General features: G+C 37.4%; 1 protein-coding gene across 1 annotated transcript in view; it reads left to right on the top strand.

Moving 5' to 3' along the window:
* Positions 1-19,930, top strand: part of LOC120415828 (uncharacterized) — a 78,377-nt gene that overhangs the window by 8,327 nt on the left and 50,120 nt on the right. The window contains exons 5-8 of the mRNA XM_052706028.1: positions 2,919-3,183; positions 3,263-3,431; positions 4,257-4,651; positions 4,713-5,070. Coding sequence (XP_052561988.1) covers positions 2,919-3,183; positions 3,263-3,431; positions 4,257-4,651; positions 4,713-5,070 — 1,187 coding nt within the window. The remainder of the gene's footprint in view (positions 1-2,918; positions 3,184-3,262; positions 3,432-4,256; positions 4,652-4,712; positions 5,071-19,930) is intronic.

The raw sequence follows: 19,930 nt of genomic DNA, 5'->3' as shown, positions 1-19,930 counted from the left end.
TGAGCTTCCTCATGCTGCTTCGGAACACATCCTGTCGTCCTAGTCATCTTGTGGTAAACAAGACCACGAACAAAAACTGGTTCGACCTCAAAACATACAAATTCAACCTTAAAACAAAATTATCGCGGCACGCACAAACCGTTGGAAAAGTCTGTGACCTAAACCTAACCGTTGCCAAATCTGATTTACAGATTCCTCTACCGTTTATATGGCAACCCGGCTTGAAAGCTCTCCTGCAACAACCGCCCGAGCGCGCGAGCTTTTTGACAGCACCCGTGGGAACAAAAAAATGAACGTCGCTTGGTGGGACCGCGCAAAAGCTCCCGTAGATGAAAAAAAAAAAAAAACAAAAACAAAACCATTGCTGGGCCGATACACAAAACTTTCTGTTTTCGACGAAATTCAAGGGAAATCCTTAGAACTCGATATTCTTCCACTACAATGCGTTGTTATTAATCATTATCGTCACTTTTATACATATTTTATGGACCGAAACAAGCAAAAAATACAAAAAAACGCGGAGCAAAAATAATGTTCGAACTCTCACGAGCAGTGCTACCAGCGCGTCAACTTTTTCCTGCCAACAAAATCTTGATTTTACAAAGCATTTGGCATAACAACTCTTAGGTTTTCATAATATTATGGGATTATTGGCTCAACTTGTTTCTTTGACTTTGTAGCAGATAACACCAAGGTTTTGAGTTTTGTTTTTTTTTCAAAAGGCATAACAAATTTTGCATTATATTGCCTCCTTGGATTCCCTTTCTAGCAGGTTTTCGTTTCAATATAACTTCATGTTTTTGGTTAAACCTTTGATGCAGTTTTTATTTTTAAATGAACAATCTATTCTTTTGGAGGGAAAAATAAATAAACCCGCTTTCGGTACTTTTATCAATTTTAATTCGCTCTTCAATTTTATTGGTTATATTGGTTAAACTTAAAAAATGGTTCTGCAAAATTTAAATTTATTTTAGATTATAGGTCATCCGCCAACTAACACAACGGTTGTCCCGACGCCTTCTTGAATTTGCGTGAAACTTTGTCCTAAGGGGTAACTTTTGTCCCTGATCAGGTATCCGAGCTTCTTTTTCGATATCTTGTGATGGAGGGATTTTATGTTTTTGATGTTTCGATAAAAGGTATGTTTTCAATAATTTGAAGCCAGAAATGGTGATGGTTTGGAAGTTTGCTGTCAAAGGGACTTTTATGTATAATTTGACGCCCGATTTGATGGCGTACTTAGAATTCCAAAAATAGTAGTTTATGCAACAAGTTGCAAAAAGAGGATTTTTTTCAGCACGAGTCGTACATTTATCCAACGAGGTTCACCGAGTTGAATAAATACGAAGAGTGCTGAAAAAATCAAGTTTTGCAACGAGTTCCATACAACATTTTTTGCAATTCCAAAAAACACACACTGAGTGAAATTCTATGTCAAATTTTCATGTATTTTGTCAATAAATCGTTTAGATCAAAAAAATGTTGAAAAGTGTTACTTTTCGAAACAAGTGTTGAAAAGTTCAACTTTTCAGCACCCATTTGAGTGCTGAAAAGTAGAACTTTTCAGCATTTATTTTGAAAAGTGTTGCTATTCGATTCTGTTATTTTTTGTACAGAAAAGTAGGCTATTTCATCGTTCAAGAATGACAGGAAAAATAAATAGTTTCACGACGGAATTGCAAAAAGGGTATTTTTGCAATTCCGATGTGAAACTGTCAACTTTTCCTGTCCTTCTGGAGAAACGAAACGGCCTACTTTTCCCTACCAAGAATAACAGAATGGAAAGTTAATACCTTTCTACACCAGTGCTGAAAAGTACTACTTTTCAGCACTGTAATGGGTGCTGAAAAGTTGAACTTTTCATCACTAGTATCGAAAAGTAACATTTTTCAATATTTTCTGGTTTGAACGGTGAATTTAATAAATACATGAATGTTTGACATAAAACTCCATTTTAGAAGCGTTTTTCGAAATGGCAAAAAATGTTGTAAGCAACTCGTTGCAAAACTTGATTTTTTCAGCAGTCGTCGTATTTATCCAACTCGGTAAACCTCGTTGGATAAATGTACGACTAGTGCTGAAAAAATCTTCTTTTTGCAACTTGATACATAAACTACTATTTTGAAACTATTTCTGTGTGTTTTTCGATGAAAAATACGTCTGCTGGACATTAGAAAGCAGCGTTATTACAGATAAATAATTTAATATCATGGATACAATTTTAAACTGAACAAACAGTTTTGTTCTCTACACAAAAACTTTTTTGGATATAGTGAAACGGTGCCTGAACCACATCATCTTTCTTTTCTATATTCAGTCAATGGAATTCCCCAAATTACTCTATCGAGGGTGAAATGATTGAAACCTCTACATCAGCAAATATAATGAGACTATTTTTGACCTAGAATTTGTCTATGCATCGGAAGCCTACTTTAAACTGCTGACGTCCCTCTTACTTCATGCTAATTGAACGGTGATAAACAAAAATTCTTCTGGTCTACGCAGCAACTCATCAGTGATAGTGTCATGATCGGACGACCAAGTCCCCCAGTAGAGAGCAAGAAAAAGCTGAGCGAGAAAAGCTTTGTAGTGTGAAAGTACAGTGGATGCTTGTGAGAAAAAACTGGTCAAAATTTGATAAACTTTGATGAAAATTTTATTTGCTTTCAAATGAATAAAACTCCCTTTTGTATCTTATTCTTTACCAACATAAATTTTGAAAATTTGGTTTAATCCACTGTTCCATCTGACAACTTTAGCCCAAAGAAATGGCTGATTAGTTTAGTGTGTTGTGTTTTTACTTTCCTTTCCGTGTCAGCCAAACTCGCTTACCTGATCTGTTATCGGGGTGCTGGTGGTGGGGAAGACCCGTGGGTCTACAGGGGAGGAACGTTGCAGCGAGTTGTATGATTTGGGTAAAATTTACCTCTGGTTTGGGGACCAGTCCACGTTCAGTCCAGGTCCAGCCCGTTGGTGGTCAGTTGTTGCGCAGAACAGTTGGAGGCTGGAGCACGATCCGTTCAAGTTTATTTACAAATGACTACGATAATTATAGCGGTTGCGCTGGTGGCGTCCCTGGTAGTGGCCACGGGAGTTCTGTTCAACGTGAAACCGGTCAATTCCGCATCATCGTCACGAGAGCTTTATGGCTGGAGCAGCTATCCGGCAGGGGGTCATGAAAATGTAAATATGTTGCAGTTTGAAGCGTTGTTCATGAAAGTGAAATCTAATTGTTTGTTTAAAAATTGGTGTACTTTTTCAGAATGTAACTGTGCTGGATCAGTACGCCGTAACCGCGAGCAGCCAAGAAGGAACACTGAAAGCACCCACGGCAAATCGGAACGTTTGGACATGGATTTCGTCCATTCTGGGGCTGCCCATTGCAAGTGTGTTCGCATGGCGGGCGACACCGACAAACTGTAAACTCTGCTGTAAGTGTGTTTTCAGTGAATTGATTAATTTTATAATGTTAGTAAGAATTGAGTGTTTGCATTCGGATAGAAGGAAACACTTGCAGGAAGCGTTAAAAATAAAATAAGGAAAACAAGAAAACTGCTAATCCACTCAACATTAAAAGTTACTTAAGAGCAAAGCGTAACTGTGTAACTAAGAGTAAGAGCCTTTGCTTTTTCAAGAAAACCTAAGGTGCTTCCTTAACACTGGAACGCCCAACGCATGTCCAACTTACACGGACGCCCAAGCCTCCCAAAAAAGGTGGAACGATAACTTCAACTCGCTGGTTCTCGGGCATTACTTAACCAATCGGGACGATTCTTGTTTCCAGTGATTTGTAAGAATGTCTAGATGGTTCTAAAATTTTGTAGAACTTGATTTGATCAAATCTGTAATTTCTGCTACCGAAAACATCGTTCCACCTTTTTTAAAACAACTGCCTCCGCGGAATTTTAGGCGAATTTTTTTTACACGCGAAAAAAAAAGTTGGAACGATGTTTTTGATAGCAAAAATCTATCAAAAATAAATCTATAGAATCATCTAGACATCCTAACAAATCACTGGTAAGAAGAATCATCTTGATTGGTTGAGTTATGCCCGAGAACCATTGAGTTCCATCTTTTTTGGAGCCTTGGGCGTTGGAATGTAAAAAAACGAGTTTTCCGTGCACTTAGCTTGCAACGAGTTATTTCTTTTATGTGACTGATTTTCGTTAGGATTGAAGTATGCATGGTGGATTAAGCTTTTTTTTTTTGAAAATCTGCTCCAGAATTGGTAATTAATCACCCTCTATATTTCCCAGCATGTGGTGCCCCCCAGAACACTTCCCGCATCGTCGGTGGCCAGGATGCCCCGGAGGGACGCTACACGTGGATGGTGGCGCTGTACTACAACAACAAGTTCATCTGCGGCGGATCGCTCATCAACGACCGGTACGTGCTGACGGCGGCCCACTGCGTGTTCAACACGGATCGGAGCCTGTTTTCGGTCAAGTTCCTGCTGTACGATCGGTCCATTCCGGCACCGGAATCCTTCGAACGGCGCGTGTCGTACATTATGACGAACTGGTTCGTGAACGCTTTGGTGTTCATAACGAACGATTTGGCCCTGTTGAAGCTGAACGAGACGGTTCCGATTGGCGATAGTTTGTACCCGGTTTGTTTGCCCCAGGAGGGACCGACGTTCGCCGGAATGGAGGTAAGTTCGGCTAATGTTCAGTTGTTTGGGGTTGTTCTTTGAAACCTTCGTTTCTTCGTAGGGTATCGTAACTGGTTGGGGAAAGCTGGGCAATCGGACGTTCCCGACGAAGCTGCAGGAAGTGCGGGTGCCCATTTTGTCCTACACTGACTGTGCCAACCAGAGTAGCTACCACAACTTCCAAATCAACGATCGGATGCTGTGCGCTGGAGTGCCAGAGGGTGGCATGGACTCCTGCCAAGGTGACAGCGGAGGTCCTATGCATATTCAGGACGCCGATACGGGAAAATACGTGATCGCAGGGGTTGTTTCGTACGGTTACGGTTGCGCTCAACCCTCGTATCCAGGAATCTACGCACGTGTCAACAGATTTCTCTCGTGGATCAAGTTCAACACCCGGGATGCCTGCTACTGCAGCTGATGACCGGACCGTACGTCGAAATTTGAATAAATAAACATTGTTCGCTACCTGTTGTTGTGGGAAGACGTAGAGTGTTTGACATCTCTCTTGAAGAAAGACCTTCGAACATTACTTTGAACTCATCTGACGCCCCTTCACACTGTGTCACGTACCGCAATCGTGCGTCAACAGCTACGAGAGGGCGTTTCGTAGTCGTAGCCGTCGTCGTCGTTCAAGTTCAATGTTAGTAAGGGTCATTGATGGATTCCACGCTCTTTCACGCGTACTTGAGTGAATCATTTAACGGTTTCGTCTCGCACAATTGAAACTGGCTGTGGTAGCAGTTGGTAGGGCCTTCCCCGAAAAGGGTGAAAGTACGCGCTCGGGGACGACAGTTTAATTCGACCGCTGCGCAGCGCTCAGAGTTCATGTTTATTTTGTTTTTTTTTAAGCTGAGGGAAAAAGTTTGAGATAAGATAGCAAGTTTGCTCGAAAACCGGTGAGAAATGCTGGTTGAGCTGTGATGAACTGGCTTGAACCTAGGTGATGTTTTGAATCAGCTTTTCGTGATGATGTGATTGACTCTTTTTGACATTGATAGCATTTAGAGATTCAAACGTCCGTCTTTGAAAGCTATTTTTCATGTTTTTCAAACTATTGCAATTAGTTGAGGGATAATATTTGCATAAATCTCAGGATTATTTCAAATATAATCATATAACACACTAAGGAGGGGAGGGGTGGAGGACTGAGCAACAGTTTTTAAATGTTGTCTGAAAATGTAAAATTTTGCGTTACGAATTTGTGACGAATCCGTGCCCAAGAATTGGGCGAGTTATTTCAGAGTGTTTCAAACATTTTCGCTCTTGCAAAAATATTTGTCTTGAAAAAAGTAAACCAAAAACTCGTATTTTGAACATAAAAGCTACAGAGAAAGTAAAGTCAAGATTTTTAAGGCCAAATCGAGACATTAATTTGTTTTATGGACCACATACCATCATTTTATGCAAAAGGGCATTTGGCAATTTTAGATTTTCTTTTATTTCTGAGTGGATTTTCTGATATTGTCGAAAAAACTGCATTGAAAAAAAACGCCCAGGTAGAGCGTCCAATTTCCCGTCCCGGGAAAAAAATTCCCGGGAATTCCCGGGATTTCCCGTTAAAAAATATTTCCCGTTTCCCGGGAAATTTTAAATTTCCCGGGAATTCCCGAAATTCAAGCGGAAGTATACATTTTCTTAATATTTTTGGATCCATATTTAAAAAAATGCTCTAGAAAATGGAGAAACGAAAAAAACGAAGTTGACTTTATAGCTGTCGGCCACCATTGCTAGTACCAACCGCTAGTGTCTTCCATTTATCTACAAGGACTTGGCCGCCCTGGGCTCCTAAGTGTATGAAAGTATGGCACGGAGCGACGGCGCCGAATACCCATATTTACACAAAGAATTTTAGAGCGCCCGCCGCGGGATTCGAACCGGCGACCTCTGGATTGTGAGTCCAGTGCGCGGTCCGATTGATCCACACGGGCAGGGCAGGGCAGAAAATGGAGAAACTAAATTTAATATCATGATTTATTTCTGATAATATTGGTTTCTGAAGCAACTGGAAATAGACCTAGCTTAATGAAAATAAACAATACAAATAGTTTACGTTTTTGTTTACCATGATTAAATTAGATGAAAATTGAATTGGTATCATTAAATATTTCAAATAGGTTTTTGCAAGAAGAAAAAAATTTCTATTATATAGCACTGGTGCTACAATGGGTGTTAGAAGGTTTAACCTGAAAAAAATAAAATCGAAGAGTGGTAGTGGGATGATGACAATTTATCGTATAATTGAAATTATGTTTTCGTTTTATAAAATTACAGAAGTCAATTATAAACCGGAAAACCAAAGGAAAAAAAAACATTAAAAAATCATTGAAAAACAACTTTGTATTGTTTAAGAGGTGCACGAAAAATGCAAACATGTTTTAAAAATTTGCTCCAAATATTTGAAAACATTAAGTTATTTGAAGTAAAACAAACACGAAAAGTTAGATTTTTAAGGAAAACTTAAAAGTTTAAACATTTTGTTCAAGAGCTGCTGACATCAGTATAACTTGGTTTAGAGAAGTTATATAAATAATTTCTTAATGATTTTATTCGTTTCAACTTAATGTGTCAAACCATACTTTCTCAAACTTGTCACAGAGGCAACTTTAAAGAAATTTAAGATTGCAGTATGGATTCATTTTACTTACTTTCCAAACACTTTGATAAAAAAATACTTTTCAACAAAAATACAAGAGATCATTTTTTGATTTATTGTACGATTTGAGCTTAAAAAAATAAAAAACTAACTTAATCCACCTATGTGGTTGATGCCTTCCTCACTTTTTACCAACAATGGGTAATATGCGTGGTTTGGACAAATATTTCAGCTATTTTTTTAGATCTAGAAAAATACTGGACTCGTTGGAAAGGTCTTTCAATTACCTAACCAACGATGGGTCGGATGTTGGATCCAGACATCGTTTACATACATTTAAGTGAGATCCGGCTTCAAAAAAGTACATAAATATCACATAAGTGGTCTTAAATCGAGACAGGGTTGCCAGATATTCAAAGTTGTGGACTCGTTGGAAAGGTCTTTCAATTACCTAACCAACGATGGGTCGGATGCTGGATCCGGACATCGTTTACATACATTTAAATGAGATCCGGCTTCAAAAAAGTACATAAATGTCACTTAAGTGGTCATAACTCGAGACAGGGTTGCCAGATCTTCAATGTTGTGGACTCGTTGGAAAGGACTTTCAATTACCTAACCAACGATGGGTTGGATGTTGGATCCAGACATCGTGTACATACATTTAAGTGAGATCCGGCTTCAAAAAAGTACATAAATATCTCTTAGGTGGTCATAACTCGAGACAGGGTTGCCAGATCTTCAATGTTGTGGACTCGTTGGAAAGGACTTTCAATTACCTAACCAACGATGGGTTGGATGATGAATCCGGATATCGTTTACATACATTTAAGTGAGATCCGGCTTCAAAAAAGTACATAAATATCACTTAAGTGGTCATAACTCGAGACAGGGTTGCCAGATCTTCAATGTTGTGGACTCGTTGGAAAGGTCTTTCAATTACCTAACCAACGATGGGTTGGAAGATGGATCCGGACATCGTTTACATACATTTAAGTGAGATCCGGCTTCAAAAAAGTACATAAATATCTCTTAAGTGGTCATAACTCGAGACAGGGTTGCCAGATCTTCAATGTTGTGGACTCGTTGGAAAGGTCTTTCAATTAACTAACCAACGATGGGTTGGAAGATGGATCCGGACATCGTTTACGTACATTCAAGTAAGATCCGGCTTCAAAAAAGTACATAAATATCTCTTAAGTGGTCATAACTCGAGACAGGGTTGCCAGATCTTCAATTTTGTGGACTCGTTGAAAAGGTCTTTCAATTTCCTAACCAACGATGGGTTGGATGATGGATCCGGACATCGTTTACATACATTTAAGTGAGATCCGGCTTCAAAAAAGTACATAAATATCACTTAAGTGGTCATAACTCGAGACAGTGTTGCCAGATCTTCAATGTTGTGGACTCGTTGGAAAGGTCTTTCAATTACCTAACTAACGATGGGTCGGATGCTGGATCCAGACATCGTGTACATACATTTAAGTGAGATCCGGCTTCAAAAAAGTACATAAATGTCACTTAAGTGGTCATAACTCGAGACAGGGTTGCCAGATCTTCAATGTTGTGGACTCGTTGGAAAGGACTTTCAATTACCTAACCAACGATGGGTTGGATGATGGATCCAGACATCGTGTACATACATTTAAGTGAGATCCGGCTTCAAAAAAGTACATAAATATCTCTTAGGTGGTCATAACTCGAGACAGGGTTGCCACATCTTCAATGTTGTGGACTCGTTGGAAAGGACTTTCAATTACCTAACCAACGATGGGTTGGATGATGGATCTGGACATCGTTTACATACATTTAAGTGAGATCCGGCTTCAAAAAAGTACATAAATATCACTTAAGTGGTCATAACTCGAGACAGGGTTGCCAGATCTTCAATGTTGTGGACTCGTTGGAAAGGTCTGTCAATAACCTAACCAACGATGGGTTGGAAGATGGATCCGGACATCGTTTACATACATTTAAGTGAGATCCGGCTTCAAAAAAGTACATAAATATCTCTTAAGTGGTCATAACTCGAGACAGGGTTGCCAGATCTTCAATGTTGTGGACTCGTTGGAAAGGTCTTTCAATTAACTAACCAACGATGGGTTGGAAGATGGATCCGAACATCGTTTACGTACATTTAAGTAAGATCCGGCTTCAAAAAAGTACATAAATATCACTTAAGTGGTCATAACTCGAGACAGGGTAGCCAGATCATCAATTTTGTGGACTCGTTGGAAAGGACTTTCAATTTCCTAACCAACGATGGGTTGGATGATGGATCCGGACATCGTGTACATACATTTAAGTGAGATCCGGCTTCAAAAAAGTACATAAATATCACTTAAGTGGTCATAACTCGAGACAGGGTTGCCAGATCTTCAATGTTGTGGACTCGTTGGAAAGGACTTTCAATTACCTAACCAACGATGGGTCGGATGATGGATCCGGACATCGTTTACATGCATTAAAATGAGATCCGGATATATGTGAAAACACATTTTTATACATAACTTTTGAACTAGTTATCGAAACTTCAAACAATTCAATAGCGATGTATGGGACCCTAAACCAAGTCGATTGCAACTGGTTTGATCAAAATCGGTTCAGCCAGTGCTGAGAAAACTCAGTGAGAATTTTAGTCACATACATACATACACACACATACACACACACATACACACACACATACACACACACACATACACACACACATACACACACACACATACACACACACATACACACACACATACACACACAGACATTTGTTCAGTTTTCGATTCTGAGTCGATATGTATACATGAAGGTGGGTCTTTGAGCTTTTAATAAAAAGTTCATTTTTTGAGCAGGATTATAGCCTTACCTCAGTGAGGAAGGCAAAAATATACATTTTCTTGTAGTTGTATGAATTTTTACATGCAGTCAAGCTATTAGTTGATTTGTACACTTATTTTAACAATTAAAGTCGCTGTCCTATTCAATTTTAGTGCAAAATATGATTCAGAACTAAGATTAGAGCAATTTTCAATAATTTTAAAATTTTCCGGGAATTCCCGGGATTTTCCGGGAATTCCCGGGATTTCCCGGGAAATCGGTTAAAAATTTCCCGTTTCCCGGGAAATTGGTAACCCCGGGAAATTGGACGCTCTACGCCCAGGGGACACGGTAAATGTGCATGGTAGAGTTGTTTCTAAAATGGTTATAATTTATCATTCGAGAACTGATCCTATTAACTTAGTGTTATTAGGGATACAAATACTAGATTTTTTGATTTTTTGATATCTCGTGACGGAGGGGCGGTACGACCCCTTCCATTTTTGAACATGCGAAAAAAGAGGTGTTTTTCAATAATTTGCAGCCTGAAACGGTGATGAGATAGAAATTTGGTGTCAAAGGGACTTTTATGTAAAATTAGACGCCCGATTTGATGGCGTACTCAGAATTCCGAAAAAAAAACGTATTTTTCATCAAAAAAAAAAAAAAAAAAACACTAAAAAAGTTTTAAAAATTCTCCCATTTTCCGTTAGTCGACTGTAAAATTTTTTGGAACATGTCATTTTATGGGAAATTTAATGTACTTTTCGAATCTACATTGACCCAGAAGGGTCATTTTTTCATTTAGAACAAAATTTTTCATTTTAAAATTTCGTGTTTTTTCTAACTTTGCAGGGTTATTTTTTAGAGTGTCACAATGTTCTACAAAATTGTAGAGCAGACAATTACAGAAATTTTGATATATAGACATAAGGGGTTTGCTTATAAACATCACGAGTTATCTCGATTTTACGAAAAAAAGTGATGGAGATTATATGGAGATGGAGATCAATATTTTTCGCTAAAATTAGAAATGTTCTCAAATTATCTAAAAAAAATCATTGTGGTATGGTATTATGAATAATTATTTTATTTGAATTTGTTGTCTATCCCTTAAAAATGACCATAAAAAATTGAAATAGCCTAATATGGACACACCTGTAGGTGATTGAAACATTGTGGGTTAGTTTAGTCAAATTTGGAAGAATGGTTAAACGTATGATTTTGTGAGACTTTCGAAAACCATTTTTTACCTTTGAAATATCTTTCATTACATTATCATTTGTTTGATTCATTTCTTGCTCACGACATTTCTTTGAGGAAAACAAAATTTTTGAACGATTTTGCCACATTTCAAAAAAGTTTCAGTTGGTTTGGGGAACCTATCAACTTAGATCAATCAAAGGCCTTTGGATTTTAGTTAAGAAATTTTTTATCCGTTTAAATCTCTCGTAGGGAAAAATAATTTAATGAAAAGCACTCCAAATTTAAAAAATCCAGCTTCCAAATTGCATCTGTTTACACATTAGCTACTGTGGCGCCTCGCTGATAATGATAAACTTTGTTGCTTCGAGGTAGGTGTGGTAAAAGTCTCTGCCCGATGACAGCCCACTAATTTAAGGTTTGTTTACATGCCCTAGGCCCTGAGACGAAAGATACTGACAGCGTGCAGCGGCACTACCGAGTATTGCGCAGTTTGGAAAGTCATCAAAACCAATATTCTGCGGGCATAGGAAAAAGCTTGATACGCAGACATTTCTGGAGGTATTCAGTTGAGGTTGGATTTTGAAACATGCAGATTTTATGACAATTTTATCGTTTTTCACCGATAAGAAGCGCATTTGCTTGTATTTGGTTGCAGTGCTAATTTTCCCATAAAATTTCAAAAAGTTCACCTTCCAGGGTTTAAGTCAACCAAAAAGTTGTTTAAAGTGTGCTCGCCATGATGATTCACTAGATTTGCCTGAAATTGTCCAAAAACCAGTTGATCCAACATTGGGCCGTGCTGACATAACACCCACCTAATGCAAACAAACACTCGCTTTTTCCGCCAGAGAATTCACCGTCAGCCCGAAAAGGCCTCCATTCAAGTTCAAGATAGTTTATCGTGTATCACCGGCGACGTTGAACTTGAAATAGTTCAAATAGCAGTTACGGATCGCGCTCGTCGTCGTCGTCGTCATCGTCTGGTTTGACACTTTAGGAAATGCAGATGTTGGCTGTTCTTGAGGGTGTCGAGTTCGTCTTCCTACAAACCTTGGGCCGGAACGTTGTCATTTTTGTTGGCAATTCTTCGAATTACTGTTTGCAAGTAGGAAAGCTCTTTGCCAAGGTTCACCTGAGACAAAATTGCTGCTAAATGACTACGTAGAAAAATGTTTACATTATAGCGAGTCAATAATTGGAGATCTGAAAAACTTCAATTTGATTTTCGAACTTGAACTAGATCTGGTTCTGCTAGTTTCGGATAGAATCTAGATCAGTGGTACAAGAGCACCGTTTAACTCTGCGAAAAGCTATAATTAGCTGCTATTTTTAACCCGTCAGAACTTCATTTAGCCAAATCTGAGGGTACATTGAGGGCAACTGTTGAGTGTGTGTGTGTGTGTTTGTACTGATGATAACGATAATTAGAACAAAGTATTGTTTATGCTCTTGAAAGAGATGTTAGTTCTGTGAAAAATGATAAATTTCAAGAAAATCAAGAAAGAAATATAGCGTTTACAGAAATTCATAAATCCTAATAAATTTAGGATACTCACAAATATTGAAGGGAAACAAGAACAATGCCATTGAAGAACCATTGGTCTTAGTTCAAATTAGTACAAACTTTGTATGTCGTAAAACTAATAAACAACAACTTTTATAAACCAAAACTGTCTTCCGATACTCAAAGAGTGCACTCCAGTACCGGTTCAATCCAGTATGGCCGTTGCAATGTCAAACAATTGCAAAACAAACCCTCGACACTTTGCAACGATTATTCAAGTGAACCCTCGCAAGTACATCCAATTGGTTGAATGGCTTGAAGTAACAATTTCATGATTAAGAACTTCGGTCGGAATAAAAATCGAACATAATATTAATAAAATCACCCAATTACGACATTTTAGAACCTTACCCCAGACGTGTGAGTCACGAAGCTCCTTCGTGTCGGGAACATCATCTGCGATGATCTCTCTCACCTTCCTTCGTGCACTTTCAGTACTCCAACTACTAAGGCGATCCATTGAAAAGTAGTCAATGGGGTGTCGTATAGTGAACACACACATACACACTATTCGCAGTATAGTTGTTACATAGTTGGGATGTGTGTTAGCAGAGCCAAGGACAACACCCATACCTCGTCGCCAACGCCACGCGGGGTTCACTCCTCTACCACAATGTTTTGTTTGTTTATTTTTTTTTACTTCTCTCCTTACAATTTGACCAGACATCGGAGAGCTTCTCTCTTCTGGGGGGTGTTTTGGGTTGTGTTTGGGGGGTGGTTGATTCTCTTTCGTCAATCCCACGGCTCTCGCGGAGATTCTCCCTCGCAGCAACGATCGGTTAAGCGGTGGATTCTCAAGAATTCTATCTTTTGCTTTAATAATAATTCTAATGTCCCAAAAAAGATGAATTTTCGATCAAACAATTTGGAAGATCATCTACTATTACAAAAAGATAAAACCAAAGGAACAAAAATTCATTCTGTCATTCTAAGTTTGCTTCAGAAAATGTCATCTAAAAAAAAATAAAATAAAATAAATATCTTCTCTGGGTTTCACAAATTTGAAACAGAATTGATTTTGGTGCTGATTAACCATTCAATTTGGGCAAGTTTCAATCAATAAATAAAATCCTTCCAGTGAATTAAATGTGATTTAAGAGCGAGTCCAGTTTTCATCCATTTTAACCCTTTAAAAAATAAAAGTTAAAAAAAATTAAGAATCTGCCTTTTTCTGGTGTCATCTAGTATCCTTGGAAACGAACTAGATTTTCAATAAATGTGAATCGAAGATTTTTTTTACTTTATTTTTTAAATGGTTGAAATTGATAAAAATAAAAAAAAATTATGCATGTTTCTTATGTGAAATTGTCTCAGGAACACGAATACCATGAAATTATCACCGGAAAATTTGATCCAAGCGGTTCCCCGAGCAAAAATTTACAACCAAAAAAATCACTTAAAGAAAAAGTGTTTATTTTTTAATACGTTAAACTGCCTTACCCAAAGCGTTCTCAATCTCAGATGGTAGTCTCAGATGTCCCCTTCAAGCTGCAGGTCGAAGCAAGTTGATATCTGGATGGAACATTTTTTTATTTGAGTTTGAAAATTATGCTATTTTTTCACTAAAATGCCAATAACTCCCTTTAGATTCAACCAATTGGGATGCTTTTTCCTGCATTTGGTTGCATTTTTTAAGCCCTTTCAGATGCATTTTGAATTTTGAAATTAAATTGGATTTTGCCTAAGTTATAGCCTTTTTAAGACGTTTTTGAACCACCAAACTTTGTGTCCCGATTTGCCCCACTTCCCGTTGACCTAGAGTGCTCATTTTTTGGCCAGATGCTAGTTTTATATGTACAAACAAACCCTGAAAATTTCAGGCAGATTGGTGAGGTGGGTATGCTTTGCTCGTGGACTCGCTCTTAAATCATTTCTGTGTGCGTTCTATCGAGAAAAAACTCTTTTTCTTCTTTTTTTTTGCAACACATTATAACAGAATAACAAATAATAATACAATTCTTACTCAAAATTTAATTTGTATGATAAAGTGACAAAAAATGAACTGAAAAAACTCAGCGACCTGCTAGTTTTCGATGTCCTAAGCAATATCTAAAGGCAGTGGGATTTTGATTCAATGAAACGGGGATAGTAAATCTGAGAATTGTAATTCATCAAAGCCCATATACATTTAAAAAAATAAAATCAAAGGGCATAACAGTTGCTTAAGAAACCTCGTACACTCGATTGTTTTTTGTATAACGTTTATTTTTTGCATTTATATTCATATAAGAATCTTTTGACTTTTGACAAATAGTGGTGTTGAGACCTTAGATCGGAAAACAAACTTTAAAAAATATTTTCTTGGATTCATAAAAATGTGTAAATTTTTGTCAGAACTGTTATGATGTTTCAAGCATTTAGAGATTCTTAAAAAAAGAAACAGTTGACCAAAAGAAATAAATAAAATAATTAAACAAAACATAAAGAGCCTTCCATTACATTTTTTTAATCCTCTAATTCATCAATTTACGAGCCACATAATAGGATAATTTTTATGCAATATTGTAGTGAAATTTCCGATAAAATACATTTGATAGCTCAACCTTTTTAGAAAAAAAACTGTTATTTTTGGTAGCAAAAATTAAAACTAATTAGTTTCAAGAAAAAATTGGAATCGAAATGTAAAAAAATAATCATTTTTTCATAAGCACTTTTTCGTAAAAGTTCGTTTGACGCCGAATTTCCATAAGTCGGTTTCTCAACAAATTACTTCCTTGCCCTAAAATACAGTTACAATAATAAAATATTTATGTAGTTTTTGTATTCTTACAAACATGACCAGTTGTTTGGACAATTAAAATACGATTTTATTGATTTCTGGGAGTTTTTGCATAAGTTAAAAAAAACACTCGTTCGATAACCAAAGGGTCGATGTATTCGTTTGAAAAAACATCTGATATTATTATTATTGTTTTCTAACATAACCACTGCCCCTGATCGCATAAATGTCCCATATGCATTTTCATCGATTACGAGTTATTGATGCAGTTTGGTTCAAAATTGTGTGCTCTTTCAAAAGAGCCTATAACATCTCCCCCTCTAGGTTTTGGTGAGAGCCGAGGGACATAAACATCAAAAAATATTTGCAACGGCCTAAATTGGCTTTGAAAAAAAAATTGTTTTATATTCTGTCAAACATGAGCTTGCTTCGCATTATTTTTTAACATGCTCAGTCTTTAAAAATAAATTGATTTTTCAAAACTAATTTCTCAATTTTTTGCCTTCTTCAAACTAAACCAGTCTTAGAAAACAAACAGTTTTTTGAAAACATTATTGGGTAATTCTCCGCCAACTCACACAGCAGTTGCCCCGACCCCTCTTCGATTTGCGTGAAACTTTGTCCTTAGGGGTAACTTTTGTCCCTGATCACGAATCCGAGGTCCGTTTTTTGATATCTCGTGACAGAGGGGCGGTACGAAATTTGGTGTCAAAGGGACTTTTATATAAAATTAGACGCCCGATTTGATGGCGTACTCAGAATTCCGAAAAAACGTATTTTTCATCGAAAAAAACAATAAAAACGTTTTTAAAATTTTTCCATTTTCCGTTACTTGACTGTAAAATTTTTTGGAACATGTCATTTTATGGGAAATTTACTGTGCTTTTCGAATCTTCATTGACCCAGAAGGGTCATTTTTTTCATTTAGAACAAAATTTTTCATTTTAAAATTTCGTGTTTTTTCTAACTTTGCAGGGTTATTTTTTAGAGTGTAACAATGTTCTACAAAGTTGTAGAGCAGACAATTACAAAAAATTTGATTTATAGACATAAGGGGTTTGCTTATAAACATCACGCTGGGTCTCGTGGCGCAGGGGTAGCGGCTTCGGCTGCCGATCCCGATGATGCTATGAGACGCGGGTTCGATTCCCGCCTTATCCACTGAGCTTCTATCGGATGGTGAAGTAAAACGTCGGTCCCGGTTTCTCCTGTCTCGTCAGAGGCGCTGGAGCAGAAATCCCACGTTAGAGGAAGGCCATGCCCCGGGGGGCGTAGTGCCAATAGTTTCGTTTTTATAAACATCACGAGTTATCGTGATTTTACGAAAAAAAGTTTTGAAAAAGTTGGTCGTCATCGATCATGGCCGTTCATGGTCACCCGCGACCACTAGCGTGCCCAGGTCCTCAAGGAAGGTGGGGCAAAAATATTAGAGTTTTAAAAATTTCGTCGTTTATGGACACCCCCTGCCCAATTTTAGAACAAATTTCCGAGGATGGTGGGGCAACTGCCCCATGTTGCCCCACCCTGGGCACGCTAGTGCCCGCGACAGACACGGAAGACGAAACAAAAAGAAACGCAAAAAGTAACTTTTTCAAAACTTTTTTTTCGTAAAATCGCGATAACTCATGATGTTTATAAGCAAACTCCTTATATCTATATATCAAAATTTTTGTAATTGTCTGCTCTACAACTTTGTAGAACATTGTTACACTCTAAAAAATAATCCTGCGAAGTTATAAAAAACACGAAATTTTAAAATGAAAAATTTTGTTCTAAATGAAAAAAATGACCCTTCTGGGTCAATGTAGATTCGAAAAGTACATTAAATTTCCCATAAAATGACATGTTCCAAAATTTTTTACAGTCGAGTAACGGAAAATGGGAGAATTTTTAAAACGTTTTTAGTGTTTTTTTCGATGAAAAATACGTTTATTCGGAATTCTGAGTACGCCATCAAATCGGGCGACTAATTTTACATATAAGTCCCTTTGACACCAAATTTCTATCTCATCACCGTTTCAGGCTGCAAATTATTGAAAAATACCTCTTTTTTCGCATGTTCAAAAATGGAAGGGGTCGTACCGCCCCTCCGTCACGAGATATCAAAAAACGGACCTCGGATTCGTGATCAGAGACAAAAGTTACCCCTTAGGACAAAGTTTCACGCAAATCGAAGAGGGGTCAGGGCAACTTTTCCCGATTTCGTGTGAATTGGTAGATAATTACCCAATTTCTATGAGTTTTTGCGTTATTTTGATCATGAAAAGCTCCATGAGAAAATTTGAAGATGCTTTTTAAATATATTTTTGAATGTTTTTACATTTGTTTGGCATGATAAATTCCTTGAAAAAATTAGCAGATTAAAACATGTTTAAAATATTTCTCAATTTTTCATTTTATAAAACATGAGCAGTTCTTTGAAAACATTTAGAATGAATATTTATCTAAAAAATATTTTTTTTAATGAATTTTGAAAAGGCAGTTTCAAGATTATAAATTTATTGTTGGGTAATTCTCCGCCAACTCACACAGCAGTTGCCCCGACCCCTCTTCGATTTGCGTGAAACTTTGTCCTAAGGAGTAACTTTTGTCCCTGATCACGAATCCGAGGTCCATTTTTCGATATCTCGTGACGGAGGGGTGGTACGACCCCTTCCATTTTTGAACATGCGAAAAAAGAGGTGTTTTTCAATAATTTGCAGCCTGAAACGGTGATGAGATAGAAATTTGGAGTCAAAAGGACTTTTATGTAAAATTAGACGCCCGATTTGATGGCGTACTCAGAATTCCGAAAAAACGTATTTTTCATCTAAAAAAACACTAAAAATGTTTTAAAAATTTTCCCATTTTCTGTTACTCGACTGTAAAAATTTTTGGAACATGTCATTTTATGGGAAATTAAATGTTCTTTTCGAATCTACATTGACCCAGAAGGGTCATTTTTTCATTTAGAACAAAATTTTTCATTTTAAAATTTCATGTTTTTTCAAACTTTGCAGGGTTATTTTTTAGAGTGTAACAATGTTCTACAAAGTTGTAGAGCAGACAATTACAAAAATTTTGATATATAGACATAAGGGGTTTGCTGATAAACATCACGAGTTATCGCGATTTTACGAAAAAAAACGTTTTGAAAAAGTTGGTCGTCATCGATCATGGCCGTTCATGGTCACCCGCGACAGACACGGACGACGAAACAAAGAGAATTGCAAATAGTAACTTTTTCAAAACTTTTTTTCGTAAAATCGCGATAACTCGTGATGTTAATCAGCAAACCCCTTATGTCTATACATCAAAATTTTTGTAATTGTCTGCTCTACAACTTTGTAGAACATTGTTACACTCTAAAAAATAACCCTGCAAAGTTAGAAAAAACACGAAATTTTAAAATGAAAAATTTTGTTCTAAATGAAAAATGACCCTTCTGGGTCAATGTAGATTCGAAAAGTACATTAAATTTCCCATAAAATGACATGTTCCAAAAATTTTTACAGTCGAGTAACGGAAAATGGGAGAATTTTCAAAACTTTTTCAGTGTTTTTTTCGATGAAAAATACGTTTTTTCGGAATTCTGAGTACGCCATCAAATCGGGCGTCTAATTTTACATAAAAGTCTCTTTGACACCAAATTTCTATCTCATCACCGTTTCAGGCTGCAAATTATTGAAAAACACCTCTTTTTTCGCATGTTCAAAAATGGAAGGGGTCGTACCACCCCTCCGTCACGAGATATCGAAAAATGGACCTCGGATTCGTGATCAGGGACAAAAGTTACCCCTTAGGACAAAGTTTCACGCAAATCGAAGAGGGGTCGGGGCAACTTTTCCCGATTTCGTGTGAGTTGGTAGAGAATTACCCTGTTTTTTTTTCATTTATTTCTGTGATACTTTGTTTTGGATACCGCAAAAACGGGGGCAGGTTAAATATTTTCAAATAAGTTATTTTGATGTTATATTCAGTAAAAAAAACTTTCGGCGAACTACTGTCTACTTTTTCCGATTTCGTGTGAGTTGGCGGACTAAAATCCTCTTTTATTTGGAGTTTATTATTACTGACCAAATTGAACAATTTGAACTGTAAAAATAATGGGTTCATTAGTTAGGCAATCAAAATGTCATTAAAAGCCAGTCAAACTTGAACTCAAATGTCATTCCTTCTCTCTAATCATCACCGGTTTTCTGAGAATTCCCAACGAGAGCGTGACCTTCACCACGCACTCTCTTTTCCACCCACTTCCGGGCGCTTCTCTCTCTCTCACTCTCTCACTCCTTAAAAACTGAGCTTTTGCTAAAGAGACTCATCGTCGCAAGGATGTGCGCCGAGAGCTTTACCGCGAAACACCAAACTTCGTCCTCTCTTCCTCTCTCCCTCTCCGCG

This window comes from Culex pipiens, chromosome 1 (assembly GCF_016801865.2).
Source record: "Culex pipiens pallens isolate TS chromosome 1, TS_CPP_V2, whole genome shotgun sequence".
In the NCBI taxonomy this organism is placed as follows: Eukaryota; Metazoa; Arthropoda; class Insecta; order Diptera; family Culicidae; genus Culex; species Culex pipiens.
The sequence above is the reverse complement of the archived record's forward strand: the minus strand, read 5'-3'. Positions and strand labels throughout refer to the sequence as shown.